Raw genomic sequence first — 23859 nt, 5'->3', positions numbered from 1 at the left:
GTTCCATGATGTGTTTCAGTGTCTGAGGGAGACAAGCTAAAAGTAGATGCTAAGTAAGCTGGAGATTTGCCCCTTTCCAACACCTCCCTGGAGTACAGTGCCTGGCACACAGTAAGTATCTAATAAATGCTTATGAACTGATTTACTATTTAAAAGAAACAAATTCATCATGTGTAGCTGTACATTTAAAGGGGAGGCTTCATTTCTGAAATTAAAAAAGAAAGTTGTCTCTCTAAAGAATTTGTCTTACTTGTCTCTCTTTAATAAAGTTCATTATTTTGGGGAACTCTTGACCTTCTCAGAGTCTGTTGGCACACCAGTGAATGCAGGGGAAGAGGGTGTAATCAGGTTCCAACATACTTAAGAAGACATCCACATCACTTTGGTTAAGGTGGAAACAGGAAACTTGATTTATTGAAAAAAAACTATTACATTTTATTCCTTTGTTACACAGGTTTAAAATATTTAAAAATACCCCTTCCCTGGGCATTACAGTTAAATTATATGACATGTTTACTGGGCTCTGAGGAAATGCACAATACGTCATTTGATGGTATATTTCAAAGGGCTTTATGTATTAGAATCTCTTCCATAGAAGTTTTTTTTTCCTTTTCTTCCTTTTAATCAACATCTATTCAAGTCATATATATTAGGGCAAAAAATAAAATTACACAAAAAGAATTTCTGCAAATATAAGAAGTAATTTTATTGCCATATACCGTAGCTAAAGTGGTCTTGGGAGGGGGGAGTAGAGGACATGGGAAAAGTTTGGACTTCATTACAAATTACAATAGTTTGAAGGCATCAACAGGGGGAGAAAAAATAAAAAAAAATTACAAAGAAATTAAAAGGACAAAATTCCTTCTATGAGAAATCATCACAGAATCACATGACCTAGACGAAAATCGCATGGTGTGAACGCAACCATTCTCTATGGCTTTTTTCTCTTGAGGAGATGAATTTGTGAGCTTTTGATTGTCTGCTACCTCTTGGAATATGACTGCTGACCAATCCAGGAGCTAGACTCTTCTTTGGCATGAACATCTATTTTTGCTTTATTGGAGGGGATTTGTGTGACCCCCTCAAAGAATCTGCTGCAATTTCCTAAGCTAGTACCATTTCCCAAGTTGGGATGAGTAGGCACGATGGGAGGCACCAAGGCAAAGCACCATAACAGTCCGTATCCCAGCCTTCTGTGGCAAACTCAGCTATCATCCCAGTGGAATACCTTGGGGACTCTTGGACTCTCTTCCTTAAAACCAACTCAAGTTTTTCACAGATGGAAAGGGCATCATGTGCGGATAACTTTTCACAGTAAATGATCCCCTTTCCTTCCTGACTCCTGGAGCCCACCTTCACCTGCTTTTCCCAACTCAAACTCAGGTCCCTACCCCACAAAGAGGGACAAGCCACATCCATACATACATGGAGGGAGTGTTTCTGCTGCAGAGATCCAAGGAGAGAAATCTGCAGAAGAATGCATCCGTGGCTGTTGCAGATGGAAATTCAAATTGCTTACATGGAAAGAAGGCTGTGTGAAAGCAGGGCTTCTGGCAACCATGCTAGGAATTATGAAGCTAATTGCACGTTTCTCTGTCTAAGCTGTTTTTAAGGCAGCCCAGCTTAGACAGCTCACATGATAACTGGACAGTTCCATCTTCATTTCAGTACAATGAACAAACATAAATTAGCACCACAAACACTCAGGAACTGAGTACAATCTGGGATAATTACAACCAGAGAACATGTATGAATAGTCTTTTTCTTTTTTCCAAACCTAGTACACATAATACTTTCTACATGGGCATGATACGCTACCAATAAGACAATAAGACAAAGGCAGAGAGGGAGTATGGGCATGGGGAGAGGGCTTTCCACATACTGAATGGGTGTGAAAATGACATGAATTTATATTATGGTCCAGGGCATGAGGCACAGGCTATACAGGCAACTGCCAATGCACAGAAAGTAGGGAGAATGCATCATGACTGGGCACCCCCAGTGTTGTATTAAGGAGTTCTTAAGATAGCACCACAAAAGAAAGGTTTAAAAACAAAGCACCAATTTTCACTTATCATTTATAGAAAACAAGATTTCCCGGCCATATACATTCTCCCATCAGGATCTAACAGGAAGAAAAAGGAAATGTATTTTTTTTCCGGAAATAATTGCAAATTAATTTAAACTTGTCTATGAAGGGAAACATGCATAGAAAAGGCAGAATTGGAAATTAGGTTCCTCTTTAGTTGTTGCTTTATTTTTTTTCATTTAAAAAATAGAGTTGATGAAATGTCTCAGGGAACAGTGGCACCAACATGACTTTGTTTTGCTTTTTTCGTGGGCAGCCCACTCCGGCATGAATTCTTGCTTACTTGTAGACTTTTCCGTTCTGTGGCAGTTTCTCAGCTGAGGACTCCCATTGCTAATTAGTAAAGGAGAGCAAGAACGGCATTCAGACGAGGTGTCCCTGTTTCTAGAGTTTCCCATTGGAATTGTGGTTTCATCTGCATGCATAGCGAGAAGCCAGGAATACTTAACATTTATAATAATCTACAATACAAATATTTACTTACAAACTTACAAAAATATAAGCACCTTTAGTACATGGGAAAGGTATGCAGAGAACGACATTTAGCAATCATCTTTGGGGGGATATTTTTTAATAAATGGAAGCACTAACAATTGTGGAAATGACCTTTACAAAATTTGCTTCGGAACATTTTTTGAAGATCAAGTGAATCACACATTTTCAAGTTTCTTTTGTTATTTCTAAAAACAAAACATGGTCCATAAATACTGATCGGTTGCAAGCTGTAATAAGAAAAGTCTTTGCCCCACTTTTTTTTCTTCTTTTGCCATGATATATTGGAGTGGATGAATTGTGAAGTCCATAGAGAAACTGGAGAAGCAAGCATTTGGTGGGATGTACAGTACTTGGCTTTTGATTGGCTGCCTGCCATGGATGATTCATCTAGATCATGTGATTTGGTTCCTGTTAGGGGGAGGGGTTCTCTCTTTGCTTCATTCTCTTTCTTGGTTTTAGATTCAACACAGTGAGTGCAATGGCACAGTTGAATTCAGGTGGATTGGAAGGGGCTGGGGTGGATTTAAAAAAGAGACCATTTGCTGTCCAGTATCAGAACGCGCGTGTAACACGCAAAAAACAAAAAAAACAAAAATGGTGAAATGAGGTTACGAGGTTGCTCATTTGGAGACTAGTTTTGGGTGGCTCTTAACCCATGAAGCAAGCTGGTCCCACTTCGAATCCGAATTTCTGTGAGGCTTCACCGAAGTCATTAAACATAATATCCACGATAGGCACTTGTTCCACTTTGGGGGAGTTGACTTCAAGAACAGTTTTCTGGTAGCCTTTCTTTGTCTAAAATTACATGGACAGGGAAAAGGGAGAGAGAGACAGAAAGACTGATTAAGCCCAATCCCGGGAGGTTAGTGCAATCATTACATACAACTGGCTTCCAGTGAAATGTATATTGGGTTACATGCTAACTAGATCACCTTCATGTAGTAGTCTAATACAAATGGTTTGCTGTTGTGCAGTCATGTCTGACTCTGCATGACCCCATTTGGGGTTTTCTTGGCAAAGATACTGGAGTGGTTTGTCATTTCCTTCTGCAGTTCATTTTATAGATGAGGAAACTGAGGAAAAAACAGGATTAAGTGACTTGCCCAGGGTCATGTAACTAGTAAGTGTCTGAGACTGGATTTGGATTCATGAAGATGAGTCTTCCTGACTCCAGGCCCAGCACTCTATTCACTGCACCACCTAGATATATTAAATAGTTTGCTAGGGAAAATCAAATTTGGACCCCAAGAGACAAATTCTATTAAGGATTCATATCACTGTCCATTAATAATAGCAACTGGATAGAATCAAGTGTGGCTATCCAGCTTCCCTGTGGTCTAGAAGGCTAGAATCCATTCATGTATGGGAACCACAAAATGTAGGACCATGAAACTGGAGGGGATTTTAGAGAGCACAAGTCTAGCATCCTTACAGTACAGATGTAGAAACAGGACTCACATAGAGGTGAGGTGACTTGTACCAAGGCCATACAGAATTAGTTGTAGGGCTGAGATCTAGGTCTTCTGAATTCTAGTCAATATAATAGTATTTCTATTAAATGTCAATGACAAATTACTTAATATCTAATATTCATATAGTCTTTTGAAGCTTTTGAAGGGTTTTTTTTACAAATATAACCTCATCTGAGTTTCACAATAACCCTTTGAGGCAAGCACCATCATTAATATTACTCCCCATTTTACAGATTAGGAAACCGAGACTGAGAGGTGACTCTGTGACTACGTAGTAAGCATCATAAATGGGATGTGAACTCAGGAATTCTTGTTTTCATATCTAGCATGTTATCTGCCATGTCACATTGCTTCTTCAAGGTAATAGAAAGGTCAGTGAATTTGGCCTAATTTTAGGCAGACAGAACATGAGTATCTTCTATACCTTGAAACTTCAGGGAAACTTGGGGGGAAGTATAGCAGACCTAGTGAGTATATCTGGAGGGTCATTTGGGAGGGTAGAGATTATACTAGATGACCTCTTAAGGTCTCTTCCAAGGGAAGGCTGTAGGTTTACTATAGGATTTGCTATGTAAAAATATAGAACTCTATCAGTCCCCACCCCCCACCTTTTGAGTCTAAGACAGGGAATGAGAAATTCACAGTGATTTCAATGTAGTCCCTTCACCTCCCTAAGGAAGGGGCGGAAGTTGCCAAACAGATATTTGCAATTTCATCAGAATTTATGGGCTGCGTGCCTATGATTACCAAAGTGTTTTGAGAGGACATATTGAAAGTTTGATAGAATCCTCAAGGGCTCTGACTGTTTTACTGGGCTGGCTGGTCACCCCGCCATTTCAAAAACATAAATAACTATTATGGTAGCAACAATGTTCCCCCTGGGGCGTGCAAAACTGCACAAACAAGTGAATTTATGCAATATAGCCTTTCAGCCCATCACACTCCAGGATTGGTTTCTCTCCAAAGGAGTGGGCACATCCCAGCAACTGAGCCCATCAGGGCAGTAAGATCTGTGGTTAACACATCCAAATAATGGCCCAGGAATTAGAACCTCAGTTCCTTTGGTATTTGCCATTACAATACAAACCAATCCAAGTCTCTTCGGTCACAGTGGGTGTTCTAGCCTTATATGTGCCTCCTGCGTTTCTTTGGAAACTCCTTGTCTAAGGAACTAGAGGGGGCCAGGAGGGAGAGGTGGAATTCACCAACATAACAGCTAGTTGGTCAGTCAGGGAGGATTTGGCCATCTGTAGTGGGCTAAGGGGCATGGTGGGGGGAGGGACTGGCAGTATCAGAAAATGGAACTAATGAGGGTAGGAAGTTAGATTGTGTATTGCCTGAGTAGAGGGCTAAGACCTTAAAATGTCTTCCTCTTAGGTCCGGCCATTATTGGCTAACAGTGAATACTACATGTTGGGGCTGTTCACAGATGAAGCAGAGAAAACCAGTGCCGGAGTTTACTGGATCTGAAGGGAGAGATGAGGGGAAAGGAATGGACTCATGATAGAGACAGAATGGGGAAGTCAGAGGATCTGTGTTCAAATCCCACCCCTGCCACTTACTACTTCAAATCATTTAACCCCCTTGGGTCTCAGTTTCCTAAAATGTAATACACTGAATTTCTGAATCCCCTTCCAGCTCTGACTCTATGAACCTATGATTGTTTAAATTACACACCAAGCACAAGAGAAACCCTCACTGAATATTGTACGGGAGGAGTTTAGGACCAATAATAAACCATCCTACTTTATGTAGTGGGAAGAAAATAAATGGAACATATTCTCCTGAGAGGAAGGATGGGTTGGGATTATAAACAGATTTGGGGTAAATTCCTGGAAAAGTTCATAGTGAGTCATTATGTAAAGTAATGGTGTTTGGGGACATGTCTAGACTAATTAAATATCAAGAAGAGTGACCATGGTCTTCTTGGTCTTTCCCAAATGGAGCCCTTTGAAGCCCTTCCCAGAAACAGGGTCCCCATAGTCTTATGAGCCTATGGAAGAGCTGATAATAGGAGGGTTAGGTGTGGGGAGGACCAGAGACTAGTTCCCATTTTGGGGGGTCTTCCTCTCTCCCAATTGACCAATAATCTCTTATCTAATCTAATGACCTTTTCTCAGTCTTTATCCTGAAATCTTCCCGACACCACTCTACACCACTGACCACCTTCTCTCCCAAATATACTCTTTTCTCTCTGGGTTTTTGGTCTCCTAGTTCTCTTCCCCTCCATCTGGCCACTACTTTACAGTCTCTCTTCCTGGATCTCCCACTAACTGGGTGTTTCCCAAGGTTCTATGCTATGCACTCTCCTCTTTTCTCTCCACAATTTTTCTTAGTGATCTCTTCAACCCCTAAAGATTCAATTATCATCACTCTGCTTATGATTCCCAAATCTATATGTCCAGCCCTAGTTTCCCTTCTACGCTCCAGGTCCAAATCACCAACAACCTACATTTCAAATGAGATGCCTCACTGACATCTCAAACCCAGCACATTTCAGACAATTACTAGTTGTACGGTCCTGGTCAAGTTATTAACCTTTCACAGCCTTGGTTTCCCAACCTACAACATGGACATCATAGTAGCACCTACCTACTAGGTTATTGTGAGGATCAAATGAAAAAATATAGGAATATAGCTTTGAAAACCTTAAGGTTCTATATAAGTATGAGCTATTACTGTTATAATCCCTTGGCTCTTCATTTTCATTCACCTAACATATCTAATAAATTGTCAAGTTTTAGCGTTTCTCTCTCCACAATTCTTTTAGTTGATGTCCCCTTCTCTCCACCTACACAACGACCATCTTAGCTTGACCCCTCCATATCTCTTGCCTGGACTACTGCAGTGGCCTCTTAATGAGCCTTCCTCTCTCAAGTCTCTCTCTAATCAATTTTCCGCACAGTTGCCAACACAAATTTTTTTTTAAAGTGCGTCCCCTCCCTCCTGACTCTATAAATTCCAGTAGCTCCATGATACCTTGCAGATCAAACATGAAGTCCTTTTGGCATTTAAAGTTCTTCACAACCTGCCCTCTCTGTCTTTCCAGTTGGCTTATTTATCCCTCTGCTTCTCTCATTCCATGGTCCAACCACACCAGCTTGCTTACCGTTTCTCACCAATGATGCTTCACCATCTACCTTTGTGTCTTTGCAATGGCTGACCCATGTTCAGAATGTTCTCCCTCCTTGCATCCATCTCATAGAATCTCTGCTTCCTTTTAAGCCTCATCTTTTAAGCATCACTTTCTTCAGGAGGTCTTTTCTGTTACTCTCACCTTCTACTTCATTCCTCTCGAGGTTACCTTCAGTCTACTCTCTGTACCTTGTACACACCTATGCACATTGTCTCCCCCCTTAAACTGTAAGATCCTTGAGAGCAGAAGCCATTGAAAATTTTTTTCTTTTCTTTCAGTACTACCATCATTTAGCACCATGCCTAGCTTACAGCAAGTGTTTAATGAGTGCTTACTGACTGATTTGTTCTTTTGAAACTAGTCTTGCTAACCACTGCCAGGCTCAGTTGTTTCTACATTATAGGAAGGCACGGGCTATAAGTGCCCTATAAATTCCGACACCCTCATACAGCCCTAGGCTGTATCCTAGTCCTACTTATGGTTCTAGAATTGACACAAACCTGGTGAGGGGGGCAATGGAATGTGTACAAAGTTGGAAATTCACCAAGGGTCTGTGGAGTGAGCTGAAAGGCTACTCAATGTTTTTACTGCTAAGCTATTGGTAGAGAGTGAGTAGTAGATAAAGTGCTAGACCTGGAGTTTGGAAGATCGGCCTCAGATACGTACTTAGTCATGTGAGTCTTGACAAATCACTTAATCTCTTTCAAACTCAGTGTACTTATCTGTAAAATAGGAACAGCAACAGCATGTATATCATAGATTTATTGTGAGATGCAAATGAGTTAACATGTAAAGAGCTTTGCAAACCTTAGAGCATGTTATAAATAATAATCATTATTTATTATATTTAATATTTAATATAATTATTATTAATTAAAATTACTATACTATAATATAATTATTTATTGTAATAAATTATAAATAATAATAGCTAACATTTATATAGTGCTCTAAGGTTTGCAAAGTATTGTGCATGTATAACCTCATTTGATTCTGATGTGATATTATTATTCCAGTTTTACTGAGGCTTAAGCGACAGGTTGAGTGACTTGCCCAGGGTCACACAACTAGTAAGTATGTGAGTCAGGATTTGAACTTGGGTGTCCCTGAATTCAAGTCCAATATTCTTACTCATTGGGCCACCTAGCTGCTTAAATATTAGTTATTAAACTATGAATAAGTTAATATTAACTATTATCATAATAATAACTATTAAAGGTATCAAGTCTCCTCTTTGCTCTCCTAGGGAAGGTTGGGAACTCCAAGTCCTGATTCTAATCCTTGTTCTAACAAAGTGACTTTGTTTATTTCCTCAGTTCCTTATTTTGAATGTCAGGGTAGATCTCCTTCAGACCGATTGTTTTATCACATTTTTCAGTGTAATTATTTTCCTTCCTTGTAGACTGGCTCTGCCAGCTTGTCTGTACCCCAGGCTAGACTCAGGAGCCTCTGGCAGAGATGAAAGGTATTCGGTCTCCCTAGGCTCAGAGGCCTTGAAAATCAATGGTCTTAATACAGCTTTCAGAATTTAGGGAAGAGGGAAGAATGCTCTTATCTCTTTATAACAATCGTAAGAGAATTAAGGACGCCAATCGAATTGTCCCCTTCTGCCCAAACTGCATTCAGTCTCCTCACATTGAATGAAGGGCACAGCTTTATCGGGGCCTATCTGGATACTTCCTATTAGGAGTTGGAGTAGCTGTCATATCCTAAGAGTAAGATCCTTTAAACCCCTCTCTTACTCTGATAGATCTACATTTAGCTATTCTTTTTGGCTCACATAGTCTCCCAAATGCCTCCATTCCATATGTGCCTCCGTAACACAAGTCTTATCTTGCAGAGATGAATCAAACCCTAGCACCTATCCACATATGAGCTAATAAGACAAACAGTGAGTTACAGTGGGACCTAGAGGGACAGAGTTTAGGTACATTGTCACTCAGAGATGCATCAAGGAAAGGTCCATTCTTTATCCTTCAGTCAAAACTTCGCAACTTTTTGTTCATAAACCTGGATTTCAATTCTGATCTTTCTTTCATGGGAATGCATGTACCACCCTACAGATATAAAGATATGGTCCCTAAGCCACCATGAGTAGGACTTCGAGATGTTTCCCCAGCAATTGGGTTGGAGTGAGTTCTCTAAACCCTGTCCCCTTTGTGATCAAAGGGATGCATGCATATATGTGCATGATAAGTATAAGTCTGTGTGTGTTTATGTACACATAAATGTATATACAAACAAACATACTCATCATGCATATATGCAATACACATACCTTCATATACTATATATGTATGTGTGTGTGTGTGTGTGTGTGTGTGTGTGTGTGCGCGTGTGTATGAAGCAGTGTTGCAAAGTGGGTAGAGAGCTGGCCTTGAAACCAGGAAGACCTGGGCCCAAATCCTGCCTCTGACACTGGCTGTGCAAATTTGAACAAATTACTGGATCTCTCAGTATCCTAGGTCAGTGGTGTCAGACTCAAATAGAAACAGGGCTACTAAATCCTATATAAGGATCCCTTTGGGCTATATATTGACTTGGAAAGCCACATAATGACATTATCTATGTTTTATTGTATTTTTATTTATTTTGTTAAATATTTGCCAATTCGATTTTAATCTGGTTCAGCTGTGTTTGACACCTCTGTTCTAGGCAATTTATATGATTATAATTTATAGAGACGATATTGACTTGCATTAGCAGAGGGAGATTCCTTACCCGGAATTTTCCAAAGAAATCACAGTCCAGTCCATAGCTAATCCTATAAATCTAAATGTTCATCAACTTGTCCAAATCCTTGATCTTGGCCCCAGTTGTAGGGTGTGCTGACCATGGTGCCAATGAGATACTTACTGCACAACCATCCATGAGAGCTCTGATGTAAGGATTGTTGTCATAGGACATCTCTTCATCATTGGAGCCCAAGAAGCGAATGGCTTTGTCATAGCTGCCCGTGGTGGCATCCTGCCAGGCGACTGATTGGTAGCAGTTGTAAGTGATGTTCTGACGTGCTGAAGCACTGAGGAGCCTGAGGAACGTCATCTGTACCACTCCGACTGGATTCCCCTCTGAGTCCACATAGGAGAGCTAAAGGGTATTGGAGACAAGGAGGGACAGGAGAAACTAGACAGTGATATAACAATAACAAATGACTCATAAAATCCTGGCATTTCCATATAGTGCTTTGTGCTTTCCAAATTGCAGTACCATTTTTTTAAATCATTTGAAATACAATGTAAAACCAGAGTTGAACATCTTTGGACCGCATTAACACACCTGTAAGCCTTTTTTTAATGGAAACAAAACCAGCTGCTTTAGGAATGCACAGGTTCAAAAGGTACTGTCTGATTGTATTTCATCATGGGCTGCATCATGCTCCATTCTGACCCCTCAGGGACCTCTGATTCACTTCTTTATTGGATGATAGATGACCCTGTTTAATCCAAACTTTGTATCTCATTCAGTGCTGAACATAGGCAGTGCGTTATGCAGAGTAGGGGCTTTATAAATTTTACTGAACATTGTCCAATAAATGCATGAATTCTCATTGACCAAAGTCTGAAAAGCCAAAGCTCAAGGATCATCTTAAGTCTCACGATTGCTTCAGAGCTTTCCTTGACCACCTCATCTCTGCATCATCTCTCCTCTGTATGAATTTCTAAGTATTTGCTGTCTGTAGTTTGGCTATCTTGCCCTATTTTTAGGCTGTTTTGTGTATGTGATTCTCATTTCTCCAAAGAGATAAGATTTCAAAAATACTCTTACATTTCCTTTATCCTTTCTAGGGGTCATACTTAAACTTCTGTACCTTTCATAGTCTCTAGATCAGGAATTATGTAACAACAACAATAACAATTTACATTTTTCTTTAAATCAAGGGTTGCTCTAATTGTCTTTAGATCATACAAAGAGCAGGCAGTTCTGAAAATCTGGCTTAAAGCAACCAGGATGAGGACCTTGGAGAACGTCTGTCATATTTACGTGAGACCTACAGCTTCAATAGGGAGTCATCCAGCCTCGAGGACAGGGTAAGAAATATCTGGGTCCAGGGGCAGATTTTGGAGAAAGTCTCCTATTCCACAGTAAATTCTGTCCCACACTAACTAGGATGGATATCAGCTAACTAAAAGGCTTGGTGACATCTTCCAAAGTGGGCATGCTGCCTCATAAGGGTGCCATATAACATTCAGAAGGCTGCATTTCCGTGTTAGAAGAAGGAGAGAGCAGGCGATAGGAACACTGGTAGCTTAGGCTTTTATTTCCTGGACTATCAATACTGCCAAGTCTCCAACATTCACACCAAAGGGAAGGGAACAAGCGAAAGAACATCCCTGAATAATGGTCAATATCAAAGGGATGCCTATTAGGCTGCGGATTATACTGTGGATTTGGCTGTATTTTGGTGATAGATTCAACCTAATTGGGTCTTACTTAGGATCATAGAAAAGTGAATTTGCATTCTTTAAGCCCACTCTAACAACGGGATTGGGAATGTTCCCACAAGGGTGAAGTTAGCCTGAGGCTTCATATTTTTAAGCAACTTTTGAGATCGTAAAATTGCTAATCAACAGCCCTTAGCTTAATAAGGCAATTGCTTCATTTGTGCCACTGGAAAATGAAGAGTAGAAACCAAAACTCAATTTAAAACATGAGAAGATGCTCTGTTTCAATATGTCCCTGCCAACAGAACTGGATTGAATATGTTGGAGCCCCATCTGAAGAGTGACACTTGGGCCTTGGTCCCTTTGGCACATTCTGGGGAAACTGCTTGGGGAGTCAAAGAGTGCTGACATCTGGAGATCTCAGTATCCTTCTGATTATATGTGGCTCCTCCATACAGTCTTTATAACCCTATCCGTATCAAGGAAAAATATCTCCAGTAGGCAGACTCTGGCCTGTCATTCCATTCTTCACAGATGGATGCATATTTTCCCCATCTACAGTTACAGCTGGGTTGCTTGGCATTGAAAAGGGGCTGGTTTCCTAAATCTCCTGGGAAAAAATAATCCCAGAGCCGGGAGAGACAATAAAAACACTCTCTAAGCTTTCCCTAAAGAGTCATGGAACAATGGTCAGGGGAACAAAGGTCATCCTCCTTGACTCCATTAGCAATAGATGGCTGATGAAGCAATTTTCTAATATAAGGTAGTCATCATTTAAACAGCTTATCAATCAAAGACTATTTGTTGATATCTCCTATATTTGGGGCACCATTCTGGATAGTGGAGGAGAAGGGAATACAAGGAAATATGAGATACTTAAGGAATTTATAATCTAGATACGTAGCAAACATAAACATACATGAAGAGATATCATGAAACAGGGCAGTGCATAAGTGCCAAATGGCACTTGGTCAGCATGTCAAGGAGTTGTGAATTCATGAGTGAAGGAATTCCCTCCACCCATGTTGTTGGCAACCTGTCAATATAATTTTGTATTTAAATCTTAGTTGTCTGGGAGGCAGAGATGTTCACAGTATTATAGAATTATAGATATAGAGTTTGTTGGGGACTCAGGGGTCATCTGGTCCAATGCCCTCATTTTACAGATGAGGAAACAGGCCCACAGTTAAGTGACTTGCCCAAGGTCACATAGGTAGTAAGTTTTAGTAAGTTTTAGAACTTGAACTCAATGTTCTTTGATTTTAGAACCAGTGGCTTTTCCACTACACCACAATGTTCCCAGGAGGAGAGATCAGTTCCACCTAGAGTAATCAAGGAAATTTTTATGAAGGAGCTGGAAACTGAATGGATTGGGAAGAGCTGGTCAGGTCAGATAACTAATTCATGTTAACACTTGTTTTCTAATTGGGTTGAAATCCTAAAATGGAGTGAAAGGTAGCTGGTGATTGATTCTGTTGGTTGAATCAGGAGCTGCTTAATTCCTATGTTGGTGAGATGCTTGAATCCTGATGAGTTAGAAACACAAGTGGAGGCATGGTCCCAGAGTAGAAACCTCCTACAGAGCAAAGGTCAATGAGGTTTTGCTCTAATAAAAGGTCTTTGCCATTAAAACCAAAGACAAAGCTCACAGAGAATTTATTTAGAGGGATACATACTTTATTAGAAAATTCTGTTTTAAAAAATATTTTGGCCATACAGAATCAAATGATTGAAACCAATACATGTTTACAGAATGTGAGAACTGGAAGGAATCTTAGAGGCCACATTGACCTGGAATTCTCTCTGTAATACACCTTATAATGGACCATCTGGATTGAAGACCTGCACTGAGGGGGAAACCATGATATTCCCCTCTATTACTGGAGATCCCTATTTATCAGGAAGTTATTCCTCATATTAAATCTAAATTTGCGATTTTATAACTTCCATCCAGTGCTCCTCATTTTATACTTCCACAGCCAAGCCTATTAAATCCAAGCCTTCCATTTTGTGACCTTCGATGACAGTTATTGTTTTCCCTTCAGTCTTCTCATCTTTAGGCTAACATGACTAGTTCCTTTAAATGTTCCCCATATGGTGAGACCTTGAGGCCTTTCACTATCTTGGTGGCCCTCCTTCAGAATGTTCTTCAAATTATTAATGCTCATCTCAAAATGTGGCTACCACATCTGAATATAAAGACCTAGATGTGATGTGACCAGGGCACAGTTGACCATAAGGGTATAACCCTCCTGGTCCTGGACACTATAACTTTTCTTAATGGAGTCTAAGACCCCATCAGTCTTTTTGTCTGCCATACCTCATTGTAGACTCATCCTGAGTCTAGCTTACCAAAACTTCCAGATTTTTTTCAGGTGAACTTCAGCTCTCAGACTTTTTCATGGAGAGGAACAATGCATATTTTGCAAATTGCAAGTAGTTAATAATGTCTAGTATATCAGGAAACATGAATGACTCTGGAGGTCATGACACAGAGAAAATTCTTTTTCTTTTTCCAGAAGACAATTGCAAAAGTATCTGCTCTACAAGATGGGACCAAGTCTTTTCCCTCCCTAAACAAAAACTGGACATTAAATAAAGATGGATCAAATCTAGTGAGAAAAAAAGACCAAACCAAACCATGGTGTTTGGGGTTGAAAGACTTGAGTTCAAATCCTAGTTCTGGTCTGTGACCTTTAGTAATTCATTTCATTTATCTGGGTCTTGATTTATTCATTAGTAAAATAAGGGATAAATATGATGATCCCTAAGGTCCCTTCTAATTCTAACAATGGGTGATTTTGTTTCAGACCATAAAACCTACAAATATCTAATTATTAATTTTACTATTATACTTTCTGAAGATGTGACTACCTCTTATTTAATTTCATGGCATTTCTCCACCCTACAATTACCCAATTTTAAAAAATCAAGATGAATTAAAACTAATTTTTCTTTGACTATATTTTTTGGGGGGGTCGAGATTTAGGGGAGAATTTTATGACCCTGTAGACATCCTTAGTCAGGGTTGCAGATTCATTACCAGGAATCATTTCCTTAGACAGCAACACTTCTGCTCCTTCCCTTTATTTGAAAACAAAGCAAGTGTTCAGTGGTCTCGGTGGTCCCTACCTGACTTTATGACCCTAAATGGTTATGATAAACCAAGTTCCAGGAATATATAAGAAAAAGAATGATATACAAACCAGAGATCAGGTTCCGGCTGGGTGGTCCTTCTGAGAGGGAAATATGACTGACTATGAGAAAGAATGCATGCCAGAGGGAAGAGATCAGAAGAAAATCACTAGGGCACAGAAGGATCTGAAACAGCAAGCTGCTCCTTCAGGGGCAGTCTGTCAACAGGATAGAATTTTCACGAGACATCACCTTCCTTTTTAGGTTGCATCTCTGTGTGGAAGGGCCACCACAGCTCAATGGAATGAAGTCCTTTTTCCAGGTGGAGGAACAGAAGTCCCCAGGAAATTTTAGTTCCATGTGTTATGTCTGTGACAGCAAGGATAAACTATAATATCCCACAAGGAGTGGCCCTCATTGAAAATTCATTCAGGCATCCGCAGATGCTGAGAAGGGGATGAGGAATAATGATTTGAAAGCAACAGTAATAGAAGGAGGTATTTTTCTTTGAATTTTTGAGTTTGGTTAGCTGTCTGCTACCAAAACTAAAGGTCCAAGAAAGCTTTCTGGGATATTCTGAGTAATGACTGGGAAATGAATAGCACACCATGGTCTCCTTTAATGGACTTCTAAAAGGAGAGGATATTGGTGAACAGTAAAGACTGTTCTATGATCTATGGGAACCTGGATATTGGGGGAACTTCCCCCCTATAATTCTGTTCACTCCCTCTCAGAGCTGTAATGCAGACTGTAATGATTCCCAAAAGTGGAATAAAGTGCCCCTGGTTGCATGACCCCCTTTGTAGAGAGCAGAAAGGGAGCTTGTCATCCCTGGGTCTGTAGGGATTTAACATCCCACAGAGCTCTACCCTCACTCATCTATCCACCTCACTGTCCCCTCATCCCCATCTCACCTGGGACAAATGCCACCTCCCCTCAAGTTACTACTCTTTATTAAGTGTTAATTCAGTTCCAGATCGTTCTGTGTTTTGGTGGCTGTTTTCAGAGAAGGGTGCAAAGGAAAGAAAGATCAGAAAGAAAGCAAGAGAGAATGAAGACAGGACAAGTCTGCAGTGCAAAGGCACAAAAATAAAATAACAAGAAGCCTCTTATATTGTGGCAAAGGAGAAAACAAGCCCAGAAGGTGATGGGCAACTGGCTGACATGGTTGGGTCTTTGTTTATTTGCCTTGTTTTGGGCAGAAGGAGAAAGAAACAGAGTATTAGATATTAATTATTAGCCAATGAGGTGCCTGGAGGTTAAGAAATGAGAGACAACCCATGAAGAGTTGACAGATTAAAGGCTGGCCATAGCCAAGCTCTCGGAAATACTTTCCTCCACTGTTCCAATGGAATTCTACAGAACTATGACATAAGGGTCATCTGTGTGCACCCTCAGGAGGAGAGGAATGGGTGCCAGGGCCACAGGTACCTATGGTTTCTTTGGGGGTGGAATTGCTGATCTTCATAGCTTGGATTCCTGGGCAAGAAAGCAGTTCCTTAAACTGGTTCTGAGGGTGAACTGGCAAGGTCTGAGGAAGGGACCAGAAGGAGAAAGGTTTAGGCTGTAGACACTATTTCTTGACCTTTCTCTATTCTAGAAACTTTCTCTATTTCCACATTGACAATGGGAGCCAAAGTAGGGGAAAAAACCTACATGAGAGGCAGTGACTTGGATAGCATAGCATTCTGCCATACATATGAAAGGAATGTGACCATCTGAACCTCAAAGGCAGAGCTAGACCCATGTGTATAAGGCAGAGAGAGTCTCTGCCAGGTCTTCACTGTCTAAAGGATGGTCTACATTTGTCCAAATCAGTTTTTTTCTTCCAACTGAGTAAAAACTCATTTGCTGGAGCCCATGTTTCTTACACATTTCTGAAGCCATATCTAAGGTCATAACACAGTCATTACCCCCAAATAATTTAACTATTTATATAGAGCAGAGAGATGAATCCAGTCCTATCCATTACTGTTGGAAGCTTCTGTGTCAATGAGAGTTCAAGGAAGAAGAACAGAGGTACTTGGGCACTTGGGCACAGAAATAGGCTGGGAAGATGAGAGGGGAGTTTTGTCAGGAAGGGTCCCATCACTGGAAGAGGTCTAGAATGAATTTCATTCTGTCCATAGACTGGCACTGGACAGAATGAAATCCTCCCACAAAATGTTTGCATTTGATGCACAGGCTGCTTGCTAGAGAGCCCCTGTACTTTGGCAGACAATGAGTCTCGTTCCTGAATGGTGCCCACTCCCAGCTGCCACTCTGGACTCCCTGAGCTCTGATGAAACTAAATTTAAAACCTGCCTCCCACTCCCAGTCCAGATTTAACTTTAGACTGGCATGGCTTGGGTGGGGATGGGGTGGGGTGAGGAACTAGAGAAAGGTGGGGAGAAGTGTGGCATCTTTTCTCAGAATTCCATCCAAATGTGAAGAAGTTTGGCCAAACCTGTAATGGCAAGTGCCCACCATGGTTATTAGTCCAACATGCAGAATGCCGTGAGTTTGGCCATGTCCAAAGCAGGCATGGGCCGAGAGGGCCCTGCCAAGGTTAGCCACTTACCATAGAACCTCGCTTGTACTGACTATACCAGGTAGAAGGCTGCTCTTTGGGCCAACGGGCCATTTTACTCTGTAAAATATGAGACGGGGTGGGGTTTAAAGCCAAAACTGCAAAAAGGTGAGGGGCTTCCTTACCAGTTTACCACGCTTGAATTCACTGAACCAGGAGCCTGGGTTTTCCTTGGGCCAGGAAGTAATTCTGGCCTAAACACATAGCAGGGGAGATGGAAAGGGAGAGAAACAGAGAATACAACAGTTAATTCTCCTGCCTCAATGAAAAATTGTCCAGCTTTCTTTAAATCAATATCCTCAAAGTTTCCACCAAATATGATCCTTCAAGACGGTATTAGGTTTGGTACTCTCACTACCCTCAGTTCTCCCTGCCCCTCTGATTGGAGAGCTGGAGAGTGGAATACAGATTTTCTCCCAAAGCCTCCATTTAAAGAGGGCTCACAGAACTGTCAACTCTTCATTTCTTACCTACTGTGTTCCTTGGACCAGACTCCACCATAACTCACTCCTCCACCCCACCCCATTATCTCTTCAGCTTTCTTTTGTGTGTTGTCTTCTCGAATGAGGTTGTAAGCTCTTTGAGAGGAGGGATTTTCTTTTTTTCCTATTTGTATCCCAGCTGTTAGCACAGTGCCTAGTACATAATAAATGTTTACTGACTATTTCCATACAGAGTCAGCCTTATATATTATCCTTTACTGCAAGAACTACTTATGAGATAGCAAAACAGCTCTGCCCTTGCACTCTGCTGTCCACCACCCTCACACCTCACAACTGGCCTATCTTAATTCTAGATAGAATTTAGATGAAGTTCTATCATGAGACAATCATTCTTTTGGCTTAAGATAAATGAAAATGCCACTGAGAGCGCTACCAATTCCAATCATTAATGAGTTATTTAGTGGCTTTTCAACCTGACCAAGACTTACTCAGAGGAGCCCCAAGCTGGAAAGATTAGAACCCAGAAGGGGTAAAATAACATGGAGAGAACCATAGCACCAGGAAGGGTAGGTCTGCAATGGTTGCTCTGGACAATGAGAAGGCAAAGTAGGTACATTGCCCAGTACGACCAGGGTGCTGAATAACCAACCTGGCCAAGGTTTGTGGAGGATCTATTCCTGATTTAGGGGTTCTTGGATAAAATCCACTAAAACCTTAATGCTTCCCCTATCAGCATTCACTGCTGGTATTAATGTGCCCATTTTTAAAGCTCCCTTTGCAACAGTCTCTTCATCGCCTGCGCTTAATGACACCTCTACCTGGGAAATAGCCAAAAGCATCTATCTCCTTGGGTTATTAAAGCCCTGGTTGCACTGCAATTAGGCTCTTTTCATCCTAATGCTTCTCCACGCCTCATACAATAACCCCATGGGTGTGTGAAGTTCTTCAACAGTGCTCCACGGACTGGCCTGTCACTCTGTTACTGTTCTCTTGATTTTCCTCACTTCACTCCATCAGATTCATACAAGTCTTCCAAGATTTCTCTAAACCTTTCATCATTTCTAATGGCAAAATAACACTCCCTTAAATTTATATATCCTAATTTGTTAAGCTATTCCTTAATCCATGGGCACCACCGTAAGCTTCCAATTCTTTGCTACTATGAAAAGAACTGCTATAAATATTTTGAACATATGGGTCATTTTTCATCTTTCTTTGATCTTTCTCGGCTATGTATGGGCCTATAGCTATCACTAAGACAAAAATTATGCAGAATTTAGTAACTTTTAGGGCATGGTTTCAAATTGCTTTCCAGAATGGCTGGACAAATTCACAGCTCCATCATATTATCATGCCTTTTTCTCCCACATCTCCTCCAACATTTGTCATTTTCCTTTTTTGTCATGAGGTGGAACCTCAGAGCTGCTTTAATTCACATTTCTTTAATGGTTAATGACAAACTTTTTTTCATATCTTTGTAACTTCACTTTTCCTTTGAGAATTCTCTGTTCATATCCTCTCACTATGTATTTATTAGGAAATTTTATTGTTGCTTCAAGAGGCAGTCATTGTTCCTGACAAAGGGATCCTTGGACCAAGAAAGTCAAGGAATCCCTTCCCTCCTAGGAAGCAGGACATGAGTCATCAATGTGATTTGAGGGGGTCTATTCTATTCTGCCTTTGTATTCCCAGAGCTGAACACGGCACCAGACACATAGTAGGTATTTAATGAATTGTTGTTGATTGATTGGTACTGACATTGCAGGCAGAAAGTCCACAACGCTAACAGAATGAAGCAGCTGGATTGGTGTCTGCAATGAGCAGTGGGAGGAAGGGAAGAGAAAGACATCCTCTCCTCAGACAGGCATCCAGTCATGATTCATGAAGGCATTCGTGCTCAGAAACAAGCTCCCTCCATGCCCTTCTCGAAGTGTCAATAATTCAAACTCTCCCTCCTCTGACCTAGTAGAGCCTCTGAATCCAAACATACTAAGAAAACAGCAAAGGAAAGAGTTCCTTCAGAGGAGGGATAGGAGTCTCACTGAAATGAGTCATTTTTCTGCTTTCCTCAAGGTCTCTGACCTTTCTCATCTTTGTTTTTTAAAACCATCCAGAATCAAAAGTTAAGCTCAGATAATTTCCACTTAAGATTATTTGCCTTGTCTCAGAAAAAAACTGTCTTTAAGTCTTTTCTAGGGCAATGGTTTTCTATCCTGAAAGGCTTGTAATCTCATACTCAATCATTTTCCTTATATTTTATGTTAGTGATATAAATGGATATTTCCTATGCTCCCCTCACCTTCCCCAGATCTTACCTTGCACTTACATTTTGGATCATAGGATCATAAATCTAGAGCTAGAAGAGACCTCAAAGGATCCCTCATTTAATACCTCTCATTTTACAGATCTGGAAACTGAGGCCTAGGGAGGGTAAGTGTGTAGCCCAAGGTCACACAAGTAGCAAGGGTCAGAGGTGAGATGTGATGACAGGGCCTCCAACTTCCAGGACAGTATGTTTTTCATTTTACTATATTTCTAGACCATTACAGTCATGCTATCATTGGGCAGTAAAAGACTGTCCTCATAACTCCATTTCTATGAGAATGACACTACACACTTTACCTTTATGACTAAGAGACTCTTCAAAAATTTTGTCATTATGAATTCATCGCCTCCCCAATTTAACCCCCCAAAAAAGGCAAGAAAATATTCTTGGCCCCTCAGGGAGAGCTGAACTATAAATGGAAGGCATTACTTTACTAGCATATCTTGGTGCTTAGGAGAAACCTTTCATTCTAATTTATCCACAAAGAGGCTGGTCAGGATGAATAACTGGCAACCAGAGGAAGCTGAAAATAGTGAGATATTTTCTAAGTTAATTTAATTCTTGGAATTGAGCCAAGCTGACAGAACCTGGAACCAGACAAGGCAGGTTGTGAGGCTTTGGGTTTTGCGTTTGCCATATGAATTTTCCCACTTGAATCACAGGCTCTCAAAGGTTTGAAATTTCAAAGCAAGGGAAATTTGAACCCAAGATCCACAGATCTTCTGAACAGACATTACAGTCTAACCAGAGTTCTCCTAATCCTTATGACTAAAGTGCATGCTATAATACAACCCATTTCCAAAATGATTTAGAGGGAGGGTGGATTGTGGCCCAAGAGGAGAATTTAGGTTAAAACACTACTCCCTCATCTTAGGACTTATTTCTCAATAATGAAGCTATGAAAGATGTAGCTTTAAAAGTTAGTATTCATAAGGATATGCATACACATTATATATAAAAATACACACATATGTATTTATATTTATACATACATATATACAGTATTTCTATATTCTGTACATATACATTTACATACATTCTCTCTATACACATATGTATGTGCATGTGTGTATATATATGTACATACATGTGTGCTTGTTTGTTTGTGTGTGTGTATGTGTATGGCCAAAATGAACCCTTCAAATTTTAAGACAGCTAACTATGAAGTGCTGAATCTGATTTTCTTCTGAGGCCTATGAAAATCAATTTCACATAATGAAATATAATTTCATATAATCAATTTCATATTGGGCCTAATAGAGGCCTGGCCAAGAAATATGGAGGTTGGGTTTTAGACTGACTTTGCCATATGGCAAAGTACATACTTACAAAACCATCTCGAGCAAATCACTTTTCTGAATCTCAGCTCCCTTATCTGTGAAATGGGGGGTTGAAAGAGATATTCTCTAAGGTCTCTTCTGGCTTTGATGTGCTTTGCTCTATAAAGGCCCAGCATTGATCCACTGCCCAGTTTTCATTCAAGACCTGACAGAAATGAGTCCCTGCACAACTCTGATGTCTTTGTTCCTGCTGAGGGCAACAATAAAGAATTCTGCAACATTTTTGTTAAGTTTTTTTTTCTTTTCTATATTGGTCACATTGACTGGACTACTATGATACTGTTACATTCACATGGCTGAGCTTGCTGTTGCTGAGAGCCTGAGATTTAGCTGTAGTACGCTTTTTGTCCTTTTAGTGAAGAAATATTTCCAAAGCTACTTGAATAGTCTTAACTGACTGATTTAAGAAATACTGACAATTCTCCTTTCTCTATCGCAGTCTCTTGGTCTCAGACTGCCTCTGATGCAGGATTTTCATGGAGGGAGAAAGGTTGGAGAAGTGTCAACAAACACATGTTTTCATTACCTTGCTGGGACACAAATTGAATCAGCCATGCAATTAGGAGCAAAAATTACCCGCTTATAAAATACAGTTACCCGTCTGCTCTCCCCCCGCAGGAGGTATGTACATAGTCATAAAAAAAAATGAAATCTACATCTTTTGCCTAACATAAATCTTTATGGCCCTGAATAACTACCAAAAGGGCATATTTACAAAGCTGGAACAAATCAAGAATGATTCCTGTTATTAAGTATGGTCAATATCTTATTATAACCCAAGGATAAATAACCATATTAAGAATAATCCACAATTCTCTGAAGTCAGTAGGCAGTTCACAAATCCTTTTCATTTCTGTGATAAAGCAATCAAGGTATTGCCAAAGATTAATTCTTTCTCTATTGGCCAAACCAAGATAAAATTCAGATTTAGGGATAAAAAGAAAGCATCGCTTACTGGGCACACCCCAGAAAGCTTCTATCTCCCTCTATACCTGAGCCTAAATATCTGAGGGGCCATCATAGGTATTCGAGGTATTTGATACTCTCTATGGCTCCTTGATGACAGAAAGAGCTATAGGAGGAAGATGATAAGATTCAGATTTAGGCTAAATATAAAGAAAAACCTCCTAAACAATTAGAGTTGTTCATTAATGGAATGTGCTGCCTAGAGGTTTTGGAGCCGACTCTGCACGGCCAACTAGATGGCTTCTGAAATTCTTTGCAGCTCTTGACTTATTGTGCTCCTGATAATGATTTAATGGAAGTAACTAGATAGGTTACATTTTACATTTCTATACTGACTGCAACAAATCATTCACAGGTAAGGATTTGGGTGATTCTTTATGCCAGGACAGTCAAAAATGAGAACACGCTAAAAATAAAAGTGAGTTGTGAGGGACTGACTATAACACCAGCCTTTGCATTCCTTCTCAGAATCGTTGAACCTAAAAAGGATGAGCTATAAAAGAAATGTGCTCATATATTTTCACACACATATTCTTCCCCAAAATTATCAAACCTAAAAAGGATAAACTATAAAAGAAATATGATGATAGATTTACATACACGCACACACACACACACACACACACACACACACATGCATCCATAATAAAGAGGCGAAATCCCAGTCCAACAGATCAGGGAGACTTTGAAGAAAATAAGATCCCAGTGGTGATGAGAATGAAACTGATATAAAATGAATCAGAATCCAATTGACTCCAGCATCTAATTAAACAAGAAATTTTTTCTCTGTCATTGAACTTTTAGGAGAAAGATGCAATTCATGAAAAACCAAATGGATTATTAGAGTCCAAGCAGGAGTTTCCCACAGATGTCCCTGTGGTTATTTACCACTCAGCTCAATCTTCTATGCCTTCTACTTCAAAATCTATATACTCTGCATGCAACCCCTAATGTTCAGAACAATGATGGCCAAAGTCCTGCAAATCCTTCAACAAGACCCCAGTGTTGTTCACTAGACTGAACTAGCTAAGGTGGGAGAGGGGACTCAGGAATTTTCAGGAATATTTTCAGAAATGGTTGAACATAAAAAGGTGATTCTACTTAAGCTTTAAGTAACCAGAAAACCCAATTCATCAGCATATTCCTTTCCCTAAAACTTCCAGACAACTGATGTTTCATTCTACTCATTTACTATGATTGTCTATTTTAAAATATCTTAAGTCACACTTCAGGAAGCCAGTCCTCTCTTGATCCTGAAATGATCAGGAAGAAATAGATCAATCACTGATTTTCATTTGTAAACTGAGGTCATCCAATTGAACTTACCAGATGCATGATATGCACACTGAGAAAATTTTCAGAGGGAAATAAGTTATACCAGCACTTACTCCTTCTGATTTCTTATCGGGGAAGATGCAAGTTTCTCCACCAGCTGTGAAATTGCAGTAAACTTTGAAAGAATCCCTGGAGCATCCTTGGTTCGGGTCAACCCAGTATTCACCT

The 23859-nt window shown here is 40.2% G+C and overlaps 1 protein-coding gene across 2 annotated transcripts in view; it reads right to left on the bottom strand.

Moving 5' to 3' along the window:
- Positions 1 to 681: 681 nt before the first annotated feature.
- COL5A1 (collagen type V alpha 1 chain) overlaps positions 682 to 23859 on the bottom strand; it is a 296840-nt gene continuing 273662 nt past the window's right edge. The window contains exons 63-66 of one of the 2 annotated variants that reach the window (XM_072632909.1): positions 23745 to 23857; positions 17407 to 17475; positions 10049 to 10282; positions 682 to 3379 (exon numbers count right to left, since the gene is read on the bottom strand). In XM_072632909.1, the coding sequence (XP_072489010.1) occupies positions 3233 to 3379; positions 10049 to 10282; positions 17407 to 17475; positions 23745 to 23857 (563 nt within the window). In that variant the 3' untranslated portion in view covers positions 682 to 3232. Of the gene's footprint in view, positions 3380 to 10048; positions 10283 to 17272; positions 17342 to 17406; positions 17476 to 23744; positions 23858 to 23859 lie in introns of both variants that reach the window. The other variant, XM_072632910.1, reaches the window with a different exon arrangement.

The sequence above is a fragment of the Notamacropus eugenii genome, chromosome 1 (genome assembly GCF_028372415.1).
Source record: "Notamacropus eugenii isolate mMacEug1 chromosome 1, mMacEug1.pri_v2, whole genome shotgun sequence".
Lineage (NCBI taxonomy): Eukaryota > Metazoa > Chordata > Mammalia > Diprotodontia > Macropodidae > Notamacropus > Notamacropus eugenii.
Note: the sequence above shows the minus strand (reverse complement) of the source record. Positions and strands in the feature narration are given on the sequence as shown.